The sequence below is a fragment of the Mus caroli genome, chromosome 6 (genome assembly GCF_900094665.2).
Source record: "Mus caroli chromosome 6, CAROLI_EIJ_v1.1, whole genome shotgun sequence".
Lineage (NCBI taxonomy): Eukaryota > Metazoa > Chordata > Mammalia > Rodentia > Muridae > Mus > Mus caroli.
Window position 1 is genome coordinate 74,914,646 of NC_034575.1, and position 25,097 is coordinate 74,939,742.

The 25,097-nt window shown below is 39.0% G+C and overlaps 3 protein-coding genes across 6 annotated transcripts; 2 read left to right on the forward strand and 1 right to left on the reverse strand.

Moving 5' to 3' along the window:
- Positions 1-407: 407 nt before the first annotated feature.
- Positions 408-6,874, reverse strand: LOC110296406 (pancreatic beta cell growth factor-like). Of its 4 annotated transcripts, none has more exons than XM_021165109.1 (7): positions 6,758-6,874; positions 6,243-6,296; positions 2,965-3,047; positions 1,956-2,074; positions 1,643-1,780; positions 933-1,059; positions 408-672 (listed from the first exon to the last, which is right to left on the reverse strand). In XM_021165109.1, the coding sequence occupies exons 3-7, from the start codon at positions 3,038-3,040 to the stop codon at positions 605-607; spliced, it is 528 nt and encodes a 175-aa protein (XP_021020768.1). In that variant the 5' UTR covers positions 3,041-3,047; positions 6,243-6,296; positions 6,758-6,874; the 3' UTR covers positions 408-604. The 4 variants fall into 4 exon arrangements, with proteins under 4 accessions (XP_021020768.1, XP_021020767.1, XP_021020770.1 ...); XM_021165108.1 differs by lacking the exon at positions 6,758-6,874 and adding an exon at positions 6,549-6,598; XM_021165110.1 differs by lacking the exons at positions 1,643-1,780; positions 6,758-6,874 and adding an exon at positions 6,549-6,598 and having other exon boundaries at positions 438-672.
- LOC110296405 (regenerating islet-derived protein 3-alpha) lies at positions 5,604-8,433 on the forward strand. The gene is made up of 5 exons (XM_029478752.1): positions 5,604-5,679; positions 6,512-6,630; positions 6,816-6,953; positions 7,780-7,906; positions 8,148-8,433. The coding sequence occupies exons 1-5, from the start codon at positions 5,604-5,606 to the stop codon at positions 8,213-8,215; spliced, it is 528 nt and encodes a 175-aa protein (XP_029334612.1). The 3' UTR covers positions 8,216-8,433.
- A 12,454-nt stretch (positions 8,434-20,887) lies between these two features.
- Positions 20,888-23,896, forward strand: LOC110297009 (lithostathine-2). The gene is made up of 6 exons (XM_021165814.1): positions 20,888-20,912; positions 21,183-21,292; positions 21,849-21,967; positions 22,264-22,401; positions 23,425-23,536; positions 23,728-23,896. Exons 2-6 carry the CDS (start codon positions 21,229-21,231, stop codon positions 23,793-23,795), a joined length of 501 nt encoding a protein of 166 aa, XP_021021473.1. The 5' UTR covers positions 20,888-20,912; positions 21,183-21,228; the 3' UTR covers positions 23,796-23,896.
- The last annotated feature ends 1,201 nt before the right edge of the window (positions 23,897-25,097 follow it).

Genomic DNA, 25,097 nt, shown 5'->3' on the forward strand with positions numbered 1-25,097 from the left:
CTCTTTATCTGTACCCTTTTGGTAGTTTCATGGAAGTAATCATTTAAACAATAATTTATAAAAGGTTGATTGTTCAAGTAGATTGCATTTTGCTAAAAATAATACTTCAAAGATGATATTTGCAGCGAATGGCCTAAGTAACATCAAACTCTATGTGTCCCAACATGAATGGCATGTACAGACAGTCAGTGTAAAGAGAGGGCAATGCCTTCATTTGTTCACATTATCTTCCAAAAGCCCTGTCCACAAGTTCATCATAGTAGGCCAGTAGATGAGCCATTAGACACTGTTTCATAGAACAATGGTTAGAACTGGAATCTCTCTTAGCACTTCCTAGAGGTTCCTTTGGTAACTACTCTGCATGGCTTCATGCCTTATTGTAAAAATGGAGCACAATATCACAAAGTATTGACTACATTTTATTATTGTTCTCTGAATCCTTACGCCACAGTCCCCAGAGAATACACTTATAGAAGAACAGCAGAGATGAAATGAGGAATTCGGTGTGGGGGTGTGAGAAGGACTTTCTTGGTGAGCCATCATGCTTGCTCCTTTGTCTATGTGATCTTCAGGATACTTTCAGGCAGTTGAAATCAGAACTGGCCTAACCCTTGAATTTGCAGACATAGGGAAATATTGTGTCACAATAATAATCTCTCCACTTCTGATAACCTGTAGAGAGACAAGAGGTAAAGGGAATGGGTCTGGTAAATTTGTGATTGTAAAGAAAGAACAACTCAATCCTCTGCTCTGGACTTAGACTTCTGCATGCTCTTCATTTTTGCATCTTTAAAGGAAGAAGACACAGAAGGAACCATAAGAAATGACTGATCACTATTCTACACTGCATTTGCCAGCTTATGGCTATACCTTGGAGGTCAACATAGTTGTGAGAAATGGGTTTAGTTAGAGAAGGCTTTTCTCTTTCTTACCTGAGGCCTGAGACAAAGCTGCACAGTAGCCATGGTGTGCAGACACGGAGGGCGGTATCTCCCAGTTATAGAAGGTCAGAGGGTCAGAGCTGCTCCACCTCCATCCATTTTCATTGGGCAAGCTCCCCTGAATGTGGGAAGCAGTGTGCAGCAAAGGTTCATTAACGCTGCATGAAAACTTCACTGAAATACCTGATTTCCTGCCTATTCTCTTGAAACTTTTTATGATCATACACAGTTGCTTTAGGGTAGATTAATATTTGGGAATTTCTTAATCCTATTTACAAACTCCATTAATTATAGGATGAAATTAGGGTTACTGAAATGTATCTCATCTTTGTAAGTTCAACCAGTGTTACATTTGAGAGTTCTTCAGATATGTGTGGACAAAAATCTATTCTATAAAGAAATTACAGATGTAATTCTGACAGCATTTCCTGACAATTTTATGTGCAGACTTTCTGAGGCTGAAGAAAAATTCATCCAAGGTCTCAATAATAACAGGAAAAGTCAACAACAGTGAAATGAACTTTGTGTGAAGTCTCAGACATCTATAAAGCTCAGCTCTTCAGCTTGAGTTTCCCTTGTTCTAATGCTACCCAGCACTGAAGATCTAACACCCATTTGGTTCTTCATGGGGAGTTCCAGGTACTCTTCCACAGGGACAAAAGGCACTAAGGGGAACAATCAAGGCAAAGATAGGAACCCACAAGTGACAGATCATGGAGTCCAATCCAGATGTATGGGAATGTGGTCAAACTGTTTTTCACCAGAGAGGACACAAAGATAATTTCACCATAAGTGAGCAGAAATGCCAGGTGTCCTGAGAAATGCTTCTGGCAGTGGATCTGTGTGAAGAACAGAATGAGAGAGAGACTGAAACCTTACTAGAAAATGGCAAATAATATGTGATGGATTGTATACCTCTCACTCAGCTAGACCATAGAGATTGAAACCCAGCACTCCCTCTCGACCCACAAGTATTTTATCCTATTGCTCCCAACTCTGTCTGTCTGCACTTACCTCTGCATTAGCCCAGGTCTGTGGTTTCAGAATCAGTAAATAGCAATAGGAGCCATAGGCTTGGGCTTCTTGGGGACAGCTGATGCGTGGAGAAGACAGTTCTTTCTTGGATTGTTCACCTGGTTTAAAGGGGGATATAGATAGTGATGGAGTGAATGTGAGAGTGGAGTGGAGAGAAGGAGGTCAATATAAAAATGATTCCGAAACTTTATTTGAAATTATGACTGTAATACTGAGTGTGTCCTTTTAGTATTTTCCTAGTTGTTGATTTTGACTATGCGTGTGTGTATGGGAGGGCATATATGTGCTGGGTTATACATGAGGATGTGGACATGATGCCAGAGGTCATTTCTTGGTCTGTATTTATATTGGACTTTTAAAAAGGGGGTTTCTCACTGGCTTTGCCCAGTTTATAGATTTTGCTAGATTGGCCATCCAGTGATACCCATACAAATTCCTCTCCTGTCCTCCTCAGAATTTGGATTATGACCATCTACCACCTTGTCAAATTTAATTTACATGGGTTCTAGGCATTCAACTTGGCTTCTCATGCTTGCTTAACAAGCACTTCACTAGCTGAGATATCGTATACCCAACATTAGGTTCTTAATTTAACAAGACATTTTAATGTGGAGAAGCATGCCTTTTTAATTTTACCCTGTCTTCATACTCATTTATTCTCCCTTCTCTGGGATAACAGATGGAGGGCTTTATATTCTGTCCTCTGTCTCCTTCCTTAGAGTTCATTACTGACCTGTAAGCTTTCTTTTTTTCAACCTTCCAAGATAGTTAGAGTTTGCTGATGACACGGGGGAAACTTTCATTCTATAACAGTGAAACACTGTGGTATATCTCCCCTCTTCCAATGATCCAGAGGAAGGAAGGATGTGGAAGATTTTTCTGCATGGATTCTCCTCATACTTAACACATGAGACTCTCCAGATTCCTTCTCTCTCCTTGGTTCTCAATATTCATGGGGAACCCAGTGCTAGACACACAACAACTTTACCTTGTACCCAAGAAAGGGACATCAGGCAACACAGTAGCATCCAGGACATGCTATGGAGGGTCATGTGAGACATCATGGTATATCTGTGAGGTAAAAGGAGTGAGCCCCTGAAGAGAGTGTGGTTAAAAGTGACATAAAAGGAGACCACAATCACTTTCATTACTATTTATATAGCTCTGCAAGGAAAAATCTAATTTCGGTCTGATCCCTCTGTTTTCTTTGGTCCCGGAGAAAAATGGAAGGGACATGCTCATCCTTCAGTTCCTAGTTTTTCTGAGTTTTAGAGATTTGCCTTGTGAGGTCAGAGAGAGTTCTCCACGTACTACTGCAGTGTGAGAGACAAATACCTGTCAGCCTTGCATTGTCTATTAGCTCCACTTACCTGTCTATACAGAGGTCTGCAATGGTTTGACAGCACAGAGGTGATTTCACTTTTAAAAAGAGATCTGAAGTAGGGCCATGCAAGTGAATAAGTGCCAGCTCCTGCTGCTCTCTGTAGTGGGTAGTGCTTGGCACAGATTACAGGGATTTTCTCATAAGAATACAGGACTACTCAGGGCAGAGAGTGAGAACTGCCACACATGTTCCTTTCCTGTTAATCTAGCTCTGACCTCAGATGCTGATTAGGTTTGAAAATGGCTACCCTCTACCAGGTGTCAAATTCTGGGACACTTAAGTAAACACAGACAATCTCCTGCAACCGAATTATGCAGTTTTATAACAATAATTACAATTTATAGAACTTGCAGTCTTTATTTTTAATATAAATGTCTCTATTTGTGTAAAAACAAGAATGCATCTTTAGTTGTATTGAAGAAATTACTTCTGTAGATACAAGAACATTATCTCATAAGAGTTTAGGTACATCAAAAGTGCTGAATTTTGTGTGTTAAAATTTGATTTTTTGATTGCTGTAGAATAAGTTTACAATACAAAGTAAAATTACCTGTTCAATGGCTACTTCAACATTTTGAATAGCAGTACATAAAGTGTAAGGCAACCAGTGAGACAACATTTTTGCCAGGATTTTAAGGAACTGAATAGATTTGCTTCTTAGCTAACTCCATGTATAAACAGAGAGAGAGAGAGAGAGAGAGAGAGAGAGAGAGAGAGAGAGAGAGAGAGAGAGAGAGATTGCTGGTGCTTATTCGGCTCTCAGTTATATTTCAGAATAGCATACTTAGCTAGTCCGAGGAGCCTGAGGCTCAGAACAAAGTCACACCGGAGCAGAGGTCTGTGGCAATAGAGGGGTTACTCTTCCATCGGAGCTTCTCCAGTTCCACGGTCCACTTGCTATGGTCACATATTCACAGAGATTCCAAAAGCCTTCTTTCAGAAATGATTCTAGCATTTTTCTTTTAAATATGCCCATGCATGTGTCTATGTGTAGGTTTATGCGAGTATGTGTATCATTGTGAGAGAACATACATGTTCTTGTAGGTGATCAAGAAGACTAAAACAGGAAATCATACCATCTGGAGCTGGTTATAAATGGTTATGAACTGCCTGATTTGTGTGGTAGGTACCAAAGTAATCAGCTGGAAGTATACTCTGTGCTATTACCTGTTAACCTATGTCTCCAGCCTCCTAAGTTCTATATGTTAAATGGTATTAGCTGTTTTCATTGTGCTTACATTTGTACCCATAGAGGCAAAGAAAGATGGCTAAAAAATGTAATTCTTTAATGTTACACGGGTCAGTATCATCAACATGTGTCAATTGCATATTTGCATTTGCATTTGGCAGAATACTTTATTTTTCTAAATGGCCTTGTACTTGGTGATTCGGTGGAATAAATGATTGAAGTAAAGACCTGCCTTTAAGCACATCTTATCACAGTCTGTGTAGCTGTGTGTGAGGTTTAAATTTGAAACTCAGTGGTCACAACGTCTAAGACTAAATGCTGCTCAGTTGTGTTGTAAGTCGCAATTTTCATGCATTTAAAAAATTGAGAAGACAAAGAAACTTCAGTGATTCATCTATAGGAAATATGGTCAGTATCCAAAGTAATAGTGCCTGTGAAGGAGAAAATATTTTAAATGTTGCCATTTTACTATCAACATTGCAGAATTTCAGACATCACTGGCACCTGATGACAGAACATGTTTGCTAACAGGAAATAGCCCTATGTGTGTTAGTTTCTGTCTTTGCCAGGAAGTGTCCTGCAAGTTTTGCTGGGAAGCTTTCTGAATGTATGCCAAGCACTAGCTAGCACCCAGACTTAAATAAGCATTCACTTATTCACTTTGACGCCCTTCCTTCAAATCCTATCATAAAGTAGTCACCTTTGTCCTGACAAACCATCTCAGATCTCTACAAAAGAGGTAAGTGGGAGCTGAATGATGGTGAGAGCCTTGTAAAGGGATCATCTCTCTTACTATAGAGTGAAGATACAGAAGAATCTGTCTTAACACTAATTAGGGCTCTTAGAATTAGCAAAGTCTTCCCCAGTCATTTTCTGGGGAAGGGAAAACATTGGATTCTTCATTTCATTCCAGACCAATCCAAAGCCGTGATGGAGCTGAGACTACTGTAGCCCTTTAGATCTAGGCAAAAGTGAAGGGAGGGATGGCCATATTTGCTTGTTCTCTCTACTACACTCTTTCTGGTGCCCTGTTTGTTTTTCTTTCAAAGACAAGATGCTGCCTCAGCTGGTCCTCAACAGTATTTCCAGGATGCTGCTTTCCTGCCTGTTGTTTGTATTTCAGGTACAAGGTAAGTCTTCTCTGCTCTAGTATGTAACTGTCCATGAATGATAAGGGATGAGAAGCAAAGGAGTGTTCTTAGAAGTCCTGTGTGGTAATTGTGAGGGACATCCACACACGAAAGTCACCTACACTTCATCCATCCTCTTGCCTTCTTCCATGTTGCTGGTGGGAAAAAAGTATCACGGTATTCCATCAGTCCCTGTGTGAGAGGGTTTCCATTTGCCAGGAGGGTCTCAATTATGATAGTGTGCATGTTAGAGAAGAGAAGAAGTATGTGAGTCACTAATGAAGCATGCAAGTAGACCTTGTGGAGAATGGAGTATCACAGTGAAATGTGTAGAAAGAGTAAAATGAAAGGAAGCTTTTCCACACTTTATATATATATATATATATATATATATATATATATATATATATNTATATATATATATATATATATATATATATATATATATATATGCATATATATATATATAGTTGTTGTTTAAATGTGGCACCTAGCTAAGTATAGTACCTAGCTAAATACATAACTTGAAAACCAGTATTCAGGGAGGAGTTTCAAGAGGATACCTCTGAGTTCAAGGCCAACTTCATCTGAACAGTAAATTCCACCGACATCCAGGCCTGCAGAGAGACTTTGTCACAAAGGAAGCAGAAGCAAACATTCAAGCAACAGGATCACAAGATGGAAAGCTTATTGAAGCTGTCACCACCTTAATTGTAGCCACCCACTCTACCAAAAAAAAAGTCCTTTGTAAACATTCCCTTGAGTTTTCCTCCCAATTCAACTCCCATTCTCCGTGTCATGCCATCCCTCTCATTATCTCTCTCCACCCCAGGTGAAGACTCCGAGAAGGAAATGCCCTCTCCACATACCAGCTGCCCCATGGGTTACAAGGCTTATCGCTCCCACTGCTATGCCTTAATTGTGACACCCAAATCCTGGTTTCAAGCAGATGTGAGTGACAAAGGGTGGGGTTGAAGATACCAGCATATAGTACAGAAGAGTAGGGCTCATGTTTCCATGGTTCCATGGGGGGGGGGAGCAAGTGGGGTCACAATATTGGTTCTGCCTTTTATGTAACCTTTTTACTCATGGACATCTGGAGTATCAGTCTTTCTCTCCTTCTGTCCCTCATGTAGCTGGCCTGCCAGAAGAGACCCTCAGGACACCTCGTGTCTATTCTTAGTGGAGGTGAGGCTTCCTTTGTGTCCTCCCTGGTGAATGGCAGAGTGGACAACTACCAAGACATCTGGATTGGGCTCCATGATCCAACAATGGTGAGATTCTATTTTTCTCTGTTTGATCTCTAGGAGCTAATGTCTCCGGAACACAATTTTCTGTGTGTTCTCTCTGTGTATAATGTAAGGTGGATCTAGCACTCAAGCTGGGTGACATTAGAGTAAGGAATATCCTCAACACTGGGGTGAAAGGCTGAATTATATAGAGGTTCCTCACATTCAGCTTAATTTGTTTGCCTATTGTCAGCTTTTACATTTTTCTTTTATTTAAGAAAGTCCACGAGTGACTTCTTTCTTTTGTCTTCAAGGAACCTTCACAAAAATTTCTGAGAGAGCATTGTAAATTAAGATAAGATTTACACTTATTCATTTAAAAAATAGATGTATTCATTCTATTTGTATGTTTTCTCTAAATGTATGTATGTGCATGATGTACTTTCCTGATGCTTGAAGTGGTCCAAAATGAGCTTCAGATCCCTTAGAACTGGAGTCATAGATGGTTATGATCCTCTGTGTGGGTGCTGGGAGCCAATCCTTAGGAGCAGGCCATATTCTTACCTGCTGAGCCATCTCTCTGCCTTCTACTTTTGTTATTTATTGAGATGATACTGTGAGATCAAGAGGCTATTCTGCAATGTATCATTACTCATTGTGTAGCAAGGACCTTCTTACTCCAGTTCCTGTGATTATTGGCAAAGAGGAACCTGTAGGAGATAGACATCAGGTCAGAACTTCTAAGTGAAAAGGTGCCTGAACAGCATGGTAGAATTGACTAAATTCCATGAATATCTCTCTCTCTCTCTCTCTCTCTCTCTCTCTCTCTCTCTCTCTCTCTCTCTCTCGTTTCATACCCTCTACTGTGTAGGGTCAACAACCCAATGGAGGTGGATGGGAGTGGAGTAACTCTGATGTGCTGAATTACCTTAACTGGGATGGGGATCCTTCCTCTACTGTCAACCGTGGTCACTGTGGGAGTCTGACAGCAAGCTCAGGTAAGAAATGGAGGAAGATCCAGTTTGCCCAAGATATTCACACATTCCCTCTACCGCAGAGTCTGACCTCATGACTATCTCCTGAACTAGGGAAAGCAGTATGGATTTGTGTCCTTCTAACTTTCATGTCTCTATCTAGGGAATGAGTGCAGCTGAATGAAAGGCTCTGAGCATAGGACAGATTCTAAGATACCTCGCCATAATAGCTGCAAGAGCCAAGGTGTCTCCTTTCTCTTTCCAGGGTTTCTGAAGTGGGGAGACTATCACTGTGATGGGACATTACCATTTGTCTGCAAGTTCAAGCAGTAGACAAGCAGCATCCAGCATTTATTATGAAGCTCCCCATGACAAGGGATGAAATACAAGAATTCACCCGGCAAGGCTGTACTTGCTTTACAGTTGTGCATCAGACTTATTCTGGTTTTCTGTCTTCTTTCATCCATCTCCTTCCCCTTATTTCAGGCTTTTCAGTATAGTTCTTGCTTTGCAATCATGCAGATAAATAATAAATACAATAGTTTGGTTTTATTTTTGTGTTTTACTCTCATGGTAAGACTTGGCTGAGAGTTGGAGAGTGGTTGGGAAAAGAATCTACATGTTCACTACAGCTTGACATGTCCCACCCAGTGTGCTATGGTGACCATGGACTCTAGAGTGTTCTCTTATAGATAGATTAAGATACTATCCTTTCACATCCTTTTTGCTTGGACGGGGGGGGGGGGGGTAAAATTAACCTCCACATCTCCTCAGGGCAGTAACAGTAGGGTAAACCAGTTAAATCCAGTGCTGAGATTCCTTTAGTTTGTTTCCATGGAGTGAGCCCTCAGGCCCACTCCTTATGTCATTTCAGTTCTTTTGCCCTAACTTCTAGGAAGCTGCTACATGCTTTAGCTCTAAGCTGGCCTTCATAATCATCAAGGATGTGGTCGGGAAGTTAAGATGTGTTTATAATCAGTTGAACCTCAACCATTTAATTCAGACTCCATCAAGCCTCACAGGCTCAATCACTATGCCCACCTTCCCCACATTCAGGCTACTCTCTGTAGTTTTAGACTCCAAGCCAGAGATGTGGACCTAGCCACCAGGCAAGGACTCACAGATACAGACTTTAGGGATGGTGATTGCCTTGAGTCTTTTCTCTGTCATCAGCCTTTTCCCATTTTCCACTTAACACTGAATCAGTCCCATTAAAACAGACCATAGTATTGGATGGTCTCCTATGGCTCTGCCTCTAGGCTATCTCTCATGGCTACAGGAACCAGTTGAGCTCAATAAAGCTCACTCATCTGAACTCCCACAAAGTTGTATAATACCCATAGACCTAGGTTTCCAATCTATCCAGTAGTTCGGCTCTTTATAATGTGTAGTTGAAACTTATGAAATTACAAAATGTAGAATAATATTAAATTACAGAAACCCACTATCATGAATTGATTGAACAAAAATTACACACACAAACACACATATATTCATATATATTTCACATATCTACACTCACTTGATATCCACATGCAGAAATATGAACACATAGCATATAAAAATTATCTCAAAGACCACAGAGAAGTCTCGATGCTAACATAACCTGCCTGTCAAGCATGAGGAAAGAAGTTCAATTTAGGATGCAAATGACAGCAGAGAACCAGGAATCCACAGACATGCAGCACACATACACCTCTTTCAGCACACATATGTACAGAAAATAAACAAAAGTAATAAACCTAAATAAAAATTAACTCAAAGTAGATTGAAATCTTGATTGTATTACTAAGGTCAGGAAGAAATAAATGGTGAGAATTTAATGATTTATTAGTCTGAGCAATAATGTTTGATCTAAGTCCAAAAGGACTGGCAATGAACCAAACAAGAGAGAAGTGATTGTGTCAAAAATAAACAGTGTCTGCTTGAAAACCTACATACAAGTAACACAATAGAGAGTGAAGTGGTGTGTGTGTGTGTGTGCATATATACAAACAATAACAATTAGTGGGGGAAAAAGTCTAGAATATGGAGGAGAATGGGGAGGGATATATTTGATGGTTTGGAAGGAGAATTGCTGTACTTTTATTATAAATTCAAAAAATTAAAATAGGTGAAAAATGTGTGTGTAAGTGTAGCAGTTAATAGAATGGAAAGCTGATCTACAGGACAGGAGAAAAGAGAGGTTGCATATGAGGCCAATGGTTCATACACAAAATGTACACGGAGCAAAAATAATTTAACTCTGTAAAAAGAATTAGCCCAATTCAAAGCAGGCAAAATCAACTGAAGAGAGGCCACTCAAAAGGATTTATAAATGCCCACAGCTGTATTGGAAAGACAAGACTTAACATCACCAATTGTCAAACATATGCATATTAAAAGCGACACATGCCCTCTGTATGCACCTGTTACCATGGCTGTTCACAGCAGATCAAAGACAAGTGCTGGGGAGGATGCAGAGAAAAGGGAATCTTTGTATATATTTAATAGGAAGGTAATTTTAAAGCCATTATGTAAAGTATGGGGCTTCCTCAAAGAGCTAAAAATAGACCTGTCATGTGATGCAGCAGACTCTTGAATAAATGCATGAAGGAAACAACATCAGTATGAAACTGAACTACTTTAGCCTAGGCACTTCTTTTAGCATTGCTCATATTAGAAAATATATAGATGACCTGATTTTTAAAAATGGACTTATTTCATTTTAATTATGTGTGTGTGGGTAGGGAAGGGTGATATACGTATAAGAGCCATGCTCCTGTCGAGACCAGAAAAAGGTGTTAAAGACTCTGGAGCTGGACTTCCAGATATGTGAGCCAGTGGACACAGTGCTGAGAACAGAACTCAAGTCTTCTGCAAGTGCATCTCTCACAGCCTTGAGGTTTCCTTAAATGGTATGTTCACAGTAGAGTACTGTCAGAAGCAAGAAAATTCAGTCAACTTTTAGCACACCAGGAAACTTTGATGGCATTATACTAAATGAAATAATCTAGGCATAGAACTTCAAATATTGCATGTGAGATAGTCTACAGAGAGGGGACTTAAAATTTCAACAAGGAAAATTTGGAGACCAACTATCCTATGACTCTAGCAAGTAAGGTTTTCTTTTTTCTTAGGAGCTCAAGAGTCAGTTCTCTGCATCTGTGAGTTGCCTGAGCTCTTCCTTATCTGCTGTGGATTGCCCTGGTTCTGTTTGTATTTTGATGCTAATTCTGCTTCCTTAAGAAGGGCTGCTCTGAGGAGGAGTGAATCAAGTACTCTAGTGATTCCATGAGAAACTTCTCCCCATTTTAACTGGTCAATAAAGATGGCAGAAGCTAATCACTGGGTGAAGGACAATGTACTGCCTGGTTTTATGTATCAACTTGACACAAGCTGGAGTTATCACTGAGAAAGAAGCTTTAGCTGGGGAAGTGCCTCCATGACATCCAACTGTGGGTCATTTTCTCAATTAGTGATCAAGTGGGAAGGTCCCTTGTGGGTGGTACCATCTCTGGGCTGGTAGTCTTGGGTTCTATAAGAAAGCAAACTGAGCAAGCCAGTGGAAGCAAGCCAGCAAGGAACATCCCTCCATGGCCTCTTCCATGGCCTCTGCATCAGCTCCTGCTTTCTGACCTGCTTGAGTTTCAGTCCTGACTTCCTTTAGTGATGAACATCAAGTGGAAATGTAAGCTGAATAAACCCTTTCCTCCCCAACTGCTTCTTGGTCATGATGTTTGTCCAGGAAGAGAAACCCTGACTAAGACAGACAAGGTGGGATTTCTGAGTCCTAGAAGGAAGAGGAGGAGAGAGGGAGATAGATTTAGACAAGGCTGGGGAGCAGATAGGAAGTAACAGACTTATACCTCTCAGGGACCAATACTTTGTAGCCTCTATAGCAGCCGTGGAGCCTAAGGAGGATGGGGCATGATATTCTTCGCCCAGCCATTGAGTTATCTGGCTAGTTTTAAAATATAAAGGCTGCCTGGTGTTTTCCATCCGTGGAGACACAGGTGGGACAGAGAAAGTGCACTAACTGGGCAGTTGGTAGAGGTTTAGCAAAGCTAGTCATAGGAGCTGGGTGTGATGGCCGTCACTGGCACCAGGCAAGGAGCAAGTAAGTTTGCATTCTAAAATTACATGCAGCATACATCTCTTTCCTGCTCCTTGCTTCCTTTCGAAGTTTAACATGATAGCAAGCAACAACTAGGGCTACCCACTCCCCAGCCCTCCCCATAAGGAAAAATGCAGTCTCTTTCCTTAATTTATGAAATTAATTACTCAGGCAAACAACAGAAAGATGATAATGTGTGATGCTGTAATCAAACACCATTGAGGGTGTATGTAATGATTTAAGCCCCTTTCATCTAGTAATCTTCATTTTATTACTGCCTTCCACAGAAAAAAGGTGAAGGCAGGGGGTGACTAGCCTCTCATTAATTGGGGAGCTGAGGTAGAACAACTGCTATGAGTTTGAGGTCATCCTTTCCTGTACAGTTTGCTGTCATCTTAATTTACAAAAGAGAGAGAGGGAGGGAAGGAGGAAGGGAAGGAGGGAGGGAGGGAGGGAGGGAAGGGAGAGAGAGAGAGAGAGAGAGAGAGAGAGAGAGAGAGAGAGAGAGAGAGAGAGAGAGAGAGAGGGAGGGGAGAGAGAGAGAGAGAGAGAGAGAGAGAGAGAGAGAGAGAGAGAGAGAGAGAGAGAGAGAGATTAACAAATTAAACAAGGTCAGGAACCTAGCTATCATTAAAATTTCTGCTGTACAACGATGGATTTCTGTTTTCAGATCCCAGCCACCACTTAAACACTTAAGGGTAGAGGTGTTACACCCGTAGTGCTGGGGGAGGGGCTTTCACTGAGACACGGACAAGTGGATTCTTAAAGCTCATTGGCTAGCCATTGTTCCAAAATACATGAGTTTCAGGTTTAGCAAGAGACTCTAAAATTAGATGAAGCATGATTGAGGAAGACACCTAGTGTAAACCTTTGGCCTCCACACTCAGGGAAATCCATGTGTACACTTATACAGCATACATCCAGCTAACAAAGAAATAAAACATTTAGCAACACACACACACACACATTCACTCACATGGAACACCACACCGAATCTAAAAATAAATAACTACAATGAGCCAGTCAAAGAGGATAAAGATGCATCCATAGGAAGTATCCCAATTCTGCAGCCTCAGAAAATCAAGATCCCAATTTCGTGCTGTCGCTTCAATACTGACACTCAGCAGCTATAAAATACTCTCCCTTTTGCCATGTGTGCTGGCACATAGCTTTAATTTTCCTATATTCCCACCACTCAGATAATGGAGCAACGTACCATTAGTTCATAGACTGCTTAGGGGTACATAGTGTTAGTCTGTCTTAAATTCCTCTTCTTTTCATTTTTCAATTCTTTTTGAAAATGGTACCTTATAATTTTTTTTTTGGACTGGATATTTCTATAACTGGATTTTAACTATGCATAGCCTCCTAAAAGTAACTAAACTCAACGAAATCAAAATTCGGATGGTATGAATTTCATATCTAAAGCTATTGGTGTCCACTTTAGCAAAGAGGGTAGTGACAGAACCATTTGTTGAAAAACTTAAATAAAAAAAAATGATACACTCTTGTCAGGGATATTGAGTAGTAAGGGAAAATTTGTGATATTATGGCTTAAATGTATTTTTGATGATTTGTCCCTCTAAGTTAGTTTTGGGTTGGACACTGCTTCTCTTTGAAAAGGAAATAAATATGAAAATATCTAACCTAAAGACCCAGGGACATTCCTTGGAATTCTCAGTCTACAGGACAATTGACTCCATAAGAATACAGAGAAACAGCGGGTGGTAGTGGCACACACCTTTAATCCCAGCACTTGGGAGGCAGAGGCAGGTGGATTTCTGAGTTTGAGGCCAGCCTGGTCTACAAAGTGAATTCCAGGACAGCCAGGACTATATAGAGAAACCCTGTCTCAAAAAAACAAAACAAAAACAAAAAAAAAAACCCAAAAACCAAAAAACAAAAACAACAACAACAACAATAAAAAAAGAGAGAAACAACACATAATTCTGTGCTGAAAGGCATTGTTAGAAATACCTGTCTTTTGTGTTAACATGACAAAAAGCACCATTGTTATAATCATATGCACTTAAAATAATATTTTAATATATTTATAATAATATAAATATATAATATTTCACATATTTATTTTGCACATTGAATATTTGGTTTCTAAAGTTAATTTTATTTATTTATTTATTTTATTAGGTATTTTCTTCATTTACATTTCAAATGCTATCTCCAAAGTCCCCTATACCCTCTCCCTCTCCTGCTGCCCAACCCACCCACTCCTGCTTCCTGGCCCTGGCATTCCGCTGTACTGTGGCATATAATCTTCACAAGATCAAGGGCCCTTCCTCCCATTGATGGCCTACTAGGACAAACTCTGCTACATATTCAATTAGAGACACAAGCTCTGGGGGGGGGGCAACTGGTTAGTTCATATTGTTATTCCTCCTAAAGGGTTGCAGACCCCTTTAGCTCCTTGGATACTTTCTATAGCTCCTTCATTGGGCGCCCTAAAGTTAATTTTTAATGTGAGTGTGCAGACTAGAGAGATGTCTCAGTAGGCTAAGAGAGTATATTACTTAGGGAGAGGACCCTATGTTCTTTCCAATCACACACCTTGGCTAGCAGCTCAATACTATCTGTAGCTGTAGCTCCAAGGCATCTAATACCTTCTCCTGGATAGCACAGGCATGGGTACTCATGTGAACGATGTCCCCACTCCTGACACAGAAACACATAATGAAAAAATCATAATCATAAGTCTTTAAAAATAAAAATAAAAGGCATTTAGCAAAATAGATGTATTTAACAAAAAAGTCAGGGCCCATAGCTCATGTCTATAACCTATAGTAGTAATTAAGCCTGAGGCAAGAGAACTATTGTGAGTTTGCTAAGAGCCTGGGCTACAAAGTGAGTTACAAACTGATCATGGGAAAAGTGTGAGAGACCCTGTCTCAAGAGATAAAATGTGGTGAAACTATTGACCTGAATAACTTTCACTATTCTTAACAGGGATAAAAAATTTTGTATTTGGTCAATTGTGGAAGGTACATACAAGTACAAAGTTGAATGCACCTTTTCCAGTCTCATATATGGTTCAGTTCTACCAGGGTTCACAGGGAAGACCTGTTACAAATTACCCAAAGCAGAAAACAGTGCCCAGGCAATGAATGAAACACCAGAAAACTTTGTGAAAAGAGCCACAGTGCAGGCCATGACATTGAAAGTTGCACAGAACAGCCCAGACCACACCAAGAAGAGACATGTGAGTAAATAGGTCAGGAACATTTCTGGCACACTGGGACACTCTTCCAGGCATACATAAGATAACCTAATTAAAAACAAACTTTCCTTCAGGCAATTATCCAGTTTCACTGCTCTGGGGAATATATCCAGATGCTAAATTTCCACAGTCTTGAGACTCAGAAGGGACAAGAAAAGATCTTCCAGGAAAGTGTGCAAAATAATGGTGTAGTAACCAAGAATACAGAGTACAGGGAATAATAAACGCAAATAAGGAGAGAGATGAAGAAAAGAGTATTAGGAAAGAAAAGATAGAATTTATTTTATTATACTCTATCATTTGCTCAATAAATTAAAAATGATAAGCTATACCTTATGGAGAATCTGATGGCTACAGACTTCTCAGCCTTCTTACTCTTGCACTCTCACAACCCATTCTTCCCTGATGTCCCTTGAGCCATAGAAGCAGAAGCCATGATGTGATGGAACAACAAAAAAGACTATACATATATAAACTATAAATGCATACATATCTACATACACACCACACAAATGCATAGCATGTACACACACACACAAAGCATGAACACAGGTATGTACACACACACACAACTAAACTCACATGTATAAATGAATGTATATAGAAATGCACATGTTGACATGGAAATAGAAAAGAGATAACCAGAAAAGAGAATGGAGATTATCAGGAAAGGGCACTGATAAATTATGTGAAGTAGTGACACACTAAAACAAAACAAAAAAATCAAGGGGAAATGCTTTGAACAATAAATGGTTTATTATGTAAATGAGAGATGCATATTACTTGAAGTTGGGAAATACCACTTAGAAAAATGTTGAGAAAGGATTGTCTCTGAAGGCTCTGCCTGCATCTTAGGCACATGCAGAAATGGATCACAAGGATGGTGAAAGTATTCCAGTTGTATATAGGTTTCACTTCTAGTTCAATGTTTTAGACATTTACAAAGATTCACTTTCACTGTCACTGTCCTATAGATACTCTTCCATAATATTAAACTCCTAAGTATCATTTTTTTTCTAAAAATCCCAAGGCTATATAGACTATTTGCCTAACAAATATTAAACAATCATAAAAATATATTGTGGGAAAAGCTTCAAATTTGTATCAGATTACTGATGAAATATATTATCAATAAGTGAAACTTATACATGATTCCAACCAAAACATCTTTTGAAGACAGGGGTATTGACACCTCCATCTAAAGCAGAAGTCCTCAGTCTGTGGGCCACAACCCCCTAGGGGTCAAGTAACCCTTTCCCTGGGGTCACCTAAGGCCATTAGAAAACACAGATATTTACATTATGAATCATAACAGTTGCAAAATTACAGTTATGAAGTAGCAATGAAAATAATTTTATGGTTGGAGGTCACCATAACATGAGGAACTGTATTAGAGGATTGCAGCATTGGGAAGGTTGAGGAGCACTGGTCTAGACTGATTTTCAGAATTTTTGAAGGTAGAGATGATGAAGTCTCCCTGTAAACAAGAAGGAAGGTGTGTACATAGTCTCATAGAAAATGAAAGACATCCTCTTTCTCTAATAAAGATTTCCGTGTAAAACAAAAGGTCAAATTGCTTGTTGCCCATTATATTTTGGAAGACTCCCAGGGGGAAATTTTTCCCTGTGATGTAACCCCTTGAATGTGGAAGCATATATTCATGTGATTCTCTTGGAATAAAACGGTTAAAAGCTAAAATTAGTATGTCCCTGCCAATAACAACATAATTCTCTTACTATAAGTAAGTACATTTATCATGAAGTATATTAGAGCAAAATCTTATCTGAAGGGACTTGAGTCACATCTGTTAAATTCCATGGCTGACTCCATTGCACTCTCCTTCCTGAAAGGTGCACATTTCTTCTTTATTTCTTCTCTACAGCTATTGATCATGCTATCTTTCCTGGCCCTCTCGAATCCTGATTCCATTCACCTCACCATGGCATAGTAATGCCCAACAATACCAATTATCTATCACTAATGAAACCGAGGAAATTATTGTTGTCTTCCCTATTGAACAACTCAGAAACCTAGGACAGCTGAGTCTTACAAAACATCTGAACAGAACATCTGAAAATACTATATCTCTGCAGCCAAAGCAGGGTATCATGTAAAAAAAGTAAACATGGAAGCAGACATTAAGAACCCTATTAAGGCTGAGGGTTAGGTTGTTTATGGTTGTTTTGTTTTTCCACTAATTTCTTTATTCACTTTACATTCCGATCACAGCCTACCACCTAGTTCCACCCTTATTAATTCCTTCCTCATTTACCCCCTCCTCTTCTGATCAGAGAAGCAGAGTCTCCAGTTGGGTACCACTCTGCACTGAGATATCAAGTCCCAGCAGGACTAAGTTCATCTTATCCTACTGAGATCCAACCAGGCAATCTAGGTAGAGGAAGGTGATCCAAATGCAGGTAAAAGATGCAGGCAACAGAGGCAGACAACAGAAGCAGAGACAGCCTCCATTCCAATTGTTGGAGTACCCACATAAAGACCAAGCTCGACATCTGCTACAAATATGTAGGAGGCCTAGGTCCAGCCCATGCATACTCTTTGGTTAGTGGTCGGTCTCTGTGAGCATCCATGAGTTCAGGTTAGTTGACTCTTTAGGTCTTCTTGTGCTGTACTTAACTCTCTTGGCTTGCTCAATCCAATCACCCACACTTCCACAAGACACCTGAGCATCACCTAATGTTTAGTTGTGGGTCTCTGCATCTGTTTCCATCCTCTGCTGGATGAAGCCCCTCATGACACCACCCTGCTAAGCTCCTGTCTAGAAGCATAGCAAAGTGTTATTAATAGTGCCAGGGGTTACTTATGATCTTATTAGTCAGTCTTGAAAAATACCTAAGGAATGATATTTTGAAATTTTCCTACTTTTAGAGTTTTAAATATTTCTAAAACCAACCTCTGAATAATTTTTTTTGAAATCTCTATAACTTTGGATCCTAAGGTACCATATGGTAAAATGATTAATGTTAATAAGAATTAACATCTCAGACTCTTCTTGGGGTGGTACAGTTCCGGCTTGTCGCTGGAGTTGTCTTATGAGAGCTTCAAGTGCTTATCACTATTGCCATTACAATCTTTGTTCGTATTAAATGACACAGTTCATTTGTTGTGTCCATTGAGTGACTGCAGTTGCTCATTAAAAAATGATTAAAAAACTGATTTCCTTAACTTTATAATTTCACTTGTTCTGAGAATTCTGAATCATGAAATATATCAGGAGTTTAATATGAGGAGCAAAGAATAGACAGTGAAAGCTTAAAAGGTGCTTCTTTAGCAGAAGACGCAAGGAACTTAAGGAGAGACCTGTCTGTGCCTCCAAGAACATGAGATGAGAAGAGGTTACCAATATTGTGAAAGCAACACAGTGGAGCAAAATATGGCCCAATATGCAAGGCTGTGAAATACATACTGAAAGTCTATTAAACAAAGATCTGCTTAAATAAGGTGCTCTGTCTTTTTGTCTGTCATCTCTTTAGACTTCATTTTTAATTTTAAGTGTGTGTGTGTGTGCGCGCGCGCGTGCGTGCATTTGTGTGTGTTTGAATGTGGATATGTTCATTTGTGTTCAGATGCTCACAGAGGCCAGAGAGGACATCTGATGCCATAGTGAAAGAATAAGAAAGAGAAAGGATATTGTAACTTAGAAGAGAAGGATCATACTTTATAAAACTTTATTGTGGAGCATGGCTTGAATTTCAGATATTTTCAGGCATCAGTGGCTTGGTTTTGTTGATTCCTATCTATAACTTGAATAATCTTAATTTCCATAAAATATGTTCAGAGAAGCATTTAGACCTGAAGTCCTTACAGATGGTGTTGGTTGCTGAATAGGGAAATTAACCAAGTGGGAATGATCTACAAACAAACAGGAAAGAGTTCCCAGGTTGAAAGTTCTTTCACATGTGTGTTATATGAGTTCTAATTGAACCCCAGAAAGTCTCAATCAGATAGAATGAACATTCCTTGAGTATGGACAGAACCTACAAAAACTAAGGAATATAAACTCTCAATGATGCTATATCCTACATAAAATGAAATTCTGGAAGACGAAATGGTCATCAGTATTCAACTGACATTGATTTCATGAAAATGGAGATGTTGGGTGACTTTGGAATGAATCCATTCTTGCTATGAGATCTTTTTAAAAGTAGATCTCCTCTGGTTGGCAGTGTGAGGAAGCATACATTCAAAAGAGCAAAAGAAAACATTGTCTCAGAAGATGGAAAGAAGTGAGTTCAGTGCCCCACCAGAATGAGAGTAGGAATTTATCACAAAGCAGTAATAAAACGATGCACACAGTTGCTAGCAGTTGCTGTAAGAATATATGGGGCATAGGCTAGAATCACTAGTCTATGGAGTCATAAATACTTTCTCTAAATATCAAGGTCTAAAAATCACAAACTTATTTCAAAAAATTTATTTCTTTAATTTTTATATATGTGTATGAATTTGTATGTTTGTACACATATGTACAGGTTACCATGTAGACAAGAAGAGGCCATTGGATCCCCTGGATTTGGAGTTACTTTAGGTTATGAGCTGCCTGATACAGATACTAGGAACTTAAGTTGAGTCTTCTTCAAGAACAGCACATAGTCTTAATTGCTAAGCCATTTCCTCAGCCCTTCAAAGTCTTGACTGAAAGATTCTAAGTCTTGTACAGTTGTATCCTAATGCTACTTGAGTGCATGATTTAGGAAAAGAAGAAATATACTTTTTCTTGGTGTATTCTTTAACTTAAAAAGAAAAATATATATTACTTCCAGGGAAATTCAATACAAAATTCAACCAACTAGCAGAATCCAAAGGTGGGCCAGCAGATGCAATGAAGAAAAGTATGAGTGTGCATGAAAGCTATATTTTACAAGATGAATTATAATCTTTATTGGCCATAAAGCTCACTGAAGAGAAGGGCAGCAGCATAGACTTTCTGTTTGTGTGACAGATGAAGTGTTTCTAAGCAGTTTAGGAAGAAGAGGGAGGTCAAGACATGAGTAAGTATGTTGCATGGGCAGCTGACATCTGGAGAAATGTATAACACAGTCTGAATATTAATCTGTAAGTGGTAAAGTTTGGACAAAAAAGTATGTGGTACGAAGTTCAAGAGAAAAATAGAAGAGAGGAAATATCAGAATAGAAAAAAATGTGTTTAGCCTTTTCTTATATAGTACCATTGTAGAGACATCACCTAAATTGTCTAGATTGTAAACTACTTTGCTTGTTGTCTCAAGCAGATGTGTGCCCTGTTGTGTGTGGCTGCTCTAGGCCCCACAGATTGTCCTGTTCTAGGGTCACACATCTGGTTTGGGTGCTCCTGTTGCCCTCCCTCGCTCATTGACTATCTTGAGTTCCTGGAAGGGCTTTTTTTTTTTTTTTTTTTTTTTGGTCAGGGACAAGGAAACTAGAAATATGGGTGCTGTTATGCAACAAAATAATTTTTTCTTCATTGAGAAGTTTCCCAACTGTGAGTATGAAGAGTTCATCACCTGTGATCATTCCCATGATGTCCCAGAAAGGCATGACTCCTATTGCGTGAATTTCTGTACCCTATCTGTGCCAAAAGAAAGTCTTTTGAACTCCTTGTCCCTCCCTTTGATCATTTGTCACGATCATTATGCCCTATCCTGTTGCATATAAAAGGCCTACCATTATGTAGCCAGGTAGTATTCATTATTCCTAGCTGACAGGTAAGAGTGCTTACAAGAGGTAAGCTATTATACTTCAATCTCGGGATATTATACAGATGTTCTAGAAGTACTAGTCTATCAGTGGAGGCCCAAATTGCTTTTAAATTACTAGACTTATATATTTGTAAAGTGTCAAGAGAAAAATTTAAGTATATGGGGATACAAGGGAGCCTTCTCACACTAAGAACTCAAGAGGCAGGAGGACTTGTGCAGGATCAAGTTTGCTGAGTTCACCTTTCCTAAAGTTTTGTTATTGGTGTTCTTAAATAGAAATTATTGATTTGGAATTTAAATCGAAGACTGTCTGCTGATCAGCATGGCTCAGAACAATGTATACCTTATCCTGTTCTTATACCTGATGTTCCCGTCATACAGCCAAGGTAAGCTTGTTGAGCCATGACCCTTATAGACATGAAGGCTTTGCTCCATCCATATATATGCTTATGGATTTGGAAAAGGAATGGTAAACATTGTAGGGCAACCAGTATTTTTATTGCTTCAATGATCACAGACCTTCCCAACCACCAGAGAATTTGAGGTGGACTTTTAAATTATTCCTTATTCACAACAACTGATATTTTTATTTGATCTGGTAAATGTAGACTTTATTAATGTGCGATGGGTTGAATGCAAAGAATATAAAATCATGGAGAATCTCATGCAGGAAAAGCTATAAAATATACAAAAAGTGTAAGAGCTTCAGAAAAATAGGGGAACAACTGTGAAGAAATAGTCTCAGGAACTAATAGTGAGGCTTTGTCTCAAGGAAAGAAAGCCTGGAAGAGACAAGCAAGAATGGAGGAATGTAGAACAGTCAGTCACTCTATTGGCTGTGTTACATCTTTGCATACCTACAGAAGAGATGACAATGGTTATCTCTTCCTCCAGGCTTTGTTGCATCCTCATCATCTCCTTCACTTTCCTCTCCTTTCCTAGGCCAGGTAGCTGAAGAAGACCTTCCTTCTGCCAAAATCAACTGCCCAGAGGGTGCCAACGCCTATGGTTCCTACTGTTATTATCTAATTGAAGACCGTTTGACCTGGGGGGAGGCTGATGTAAGTGAAGAGTAATATATGATGATGGGAGGTATCTGAAGATAGAGACACTTACTGTTACCTAGTGGTTTCATATGATAGGGCAGATCACAAATTTTTCCCATCACCAACCTAATTTTTTCCCTTTGACTTTTATTTTGAATCTTCCCAGAAGGGACCTTGGTGCTGAATCACAGTATCATCATGAACATATTTCTGCACTGTCCCTTTTCTCATACACTCCTTAGGAAGACTAGTATATTGTTCAAAACTCCCTTCTCCATTGAATAACCTATTTTCTGCCTGAACCTCCACAGCTCTTTTGCCAGAACATGAATGCAGGCCATCTGGTGTCAATACTCAGCCAGGCTGAGAGCAACTTTGTGGCCTCACTGGTTAAGGAGAGTGGTACCTCAGCTACCAATGTCTGGACTGGACTTCATGACCCTAAAAATGTGAGTTATTGATCTTTTTACCACCTCATAATCAGGTGAAGGAGAAGTGGGAAAACCAACTTTAGCCTGTGAAAACCCACCTTTACAACTCTCATAGAAAAGCAATATGTTTTGTGGATGCCAGAACATATGGACATGTTGTGGTTCACTGAAGGTGGATTTAGAGATAGCTGGGGTTCAACTTCTTTATAGTTTCATGCATTCATTGTCAATTTACTTTATTACATGTGTAGCATTTCTTATATTCAGATGATAATTTATTATTTATCTTGATGATTTATGAGTTAGAATAGAATCCTCTAATGACAGAGAAAATAATTTATTGCTTGTTTTGGCAAATCTGACGTTATAATAACCCATTTAATACATCTAGTAGTTTGGTGAACTAGGCAAGGTTTAAGCATCAAGAAAGAGACTCTAGAAATGGTTTTCTGTGATAAATGTTTATGGGTTTTGTAAAATTCCGAGTAATTACTTGGTCTTGTGAAAATTATATGCCCTAGTACAGGGGAATGCCAGGGCCAGGAAGCAGGAGTGGGTGGGTTAGGGAGCAGGGTGGGAGGAGGGTATAGGGGACTTTCGGAGAGGAAACTAGGAAACGGAATAGCATTTGAAATGTAGATGAAGAAAATACCTAATAAAAAGACAAAAAAAATTGTAAAGGATAGGAGTAAAATAATAATAATTTTAAAAAAAGAAATAATTGATTAGTTCAATTTGGGGGAATTGTGTTGGCTTTTTAGCATTTTGAGAGTTAAATAAATCTTCTCCTCCCCCCCAAAAAAATTAAAAACAAAAAATAAGAATAATTACTTCTCTAAAGGAGAATGGAAGGAGTTGAATAACTGAGGAAAGAACAAGTACAAAAACAAAACAAAAACAAAAAAAGTCATTATGATTTGCAATGGGACTCTGACATTTATTTTTTTATTTCTATACTTGGTCTCTTTCTGAATATGCACATGGTCCAGGTACTTCTGCCACTTTGAGTGACATTGTCTCAATTTGACTTTTTCACTATAGAACCGTCGTTGGCACTGGAGCAGTGGCTCCCTATTTCTCTTCAAGTCATGGGCCACTGGAGCTCCGAGCACTGCCAACCGTGGTTATTGTGTATCACTGACTTCAAACACAGGTATGAAGCAGAGTCTCACATTGTTGTTGGTTTCTGCTCAGCTCTGGGGATGTACCTGAGACTGCTGATAGAGGAAAAGTTATTTATGCAAGACATAGAAGTGTCTCCCTTTATTTTTTGTCCCAAGGAGTCTTGGAACTAGGTGAGACCACATTTTCTCCAGCTGATATTTTTTTTTCATTGACTTGTAGCATACAAAAAATGGAAGGATGAAAACTGTGAGGCACAGTACTCCTTTGTCTGCAAGTTCAAAGCCTAAAGTCACCTGAAGAACAGATGTGCAGAACTCTGTTACTATATATTATAAATGAAAGAAGACCATCTATCTGCAAAATAAATACTCTTTCCTGTAATAACTTACAACAGACTTGCAGTATGTTTTTCTCTTGTGTTTTTCACTGAAAATAATTTTCATATAGGATATTCTAATCATGGTTTCCCTGCTCATATCCACCAAGAACTTCACCATCTCTCCAACAATTTGACTCCATGCATTCTTTCTTTTTTTTTTTGTTTTTTTTTGTTTGTTTTTTCGAGACAGGGTTTTTCTGTATAGTCCTGGCTGTCCTGGAACTCACTTTGTAGACCAGGCTGGCCTCAAACTCAGAAATCCGCCTGCCTCTGCCTCCCGAGTGCAGAGAGCATTAAAAAAAAATAATACCAAGCAGAACAACAACAACAACAAAAGACCCAAGCAAACTAATATAAAACAAAACATACAAAGAAAGTGTACTAAAAAATACAAAGAAAGCAGAGAGCAAGAGACACTTACAAACAATAAAACCCTACAATTAATGAATAGATGGTAGACAGACAATCAGAAAACATAATATTTGGGGTATTTTTATCTACTCCATTTTTAAAAACCATGATGTAATGAAGATAATATTTAGTTCCCAATTGTCCTTTCTTTTGCATTCATTATGTGCAGTTGCCAATGGCTGAGTACCTAGGATGAAAGGGATTCTAGCATGTCAAACTTGCTCTAGTATAGCTTGCTCTGGTGTAGCCAGTGTTATAACTGTATCCTTCATGAATCGTTTTTGCCTTTGCTTGTGATAAATTTAAAGTGCAGGTACTCCTTGAATTTACTTAGACTGTAATTTTTAGAAACTGTTAGATTGTCAGCTCATGAATGACATAGGTATTTTCATACTTTATGGGATTTCACAAGCTTTAGTTCTAAGGAAGCCACTTTTGTGCACAGGGAAACAATTTAAAGCCATAATTGTTTTGAGATTTTAAGAGAAGTTGCTAGTTTGAAAATACTGAATAAACTCATGACAGACTAGAAGTTAAGGCCAGCCTAGTTTGATAAATGCCATTTTTTGAATGAACTAATAAATAAAACATGGTCCAGCCTAGTTTGATAAATGCCATTTTTTGAATAAACTGATAAATAAAACATGGTGATTTAAGTAATCACAATGTACAGAAATAGTTAAAGGCAACTTTACAGACCCTATTTCCAAATGCATTAAAGAGTTAGAATTTTTTCAATAATTTATTTTTTTGTCAGTTTACATCCTGATCACAACACCCCCCTTTTCTTCTCTTAGAC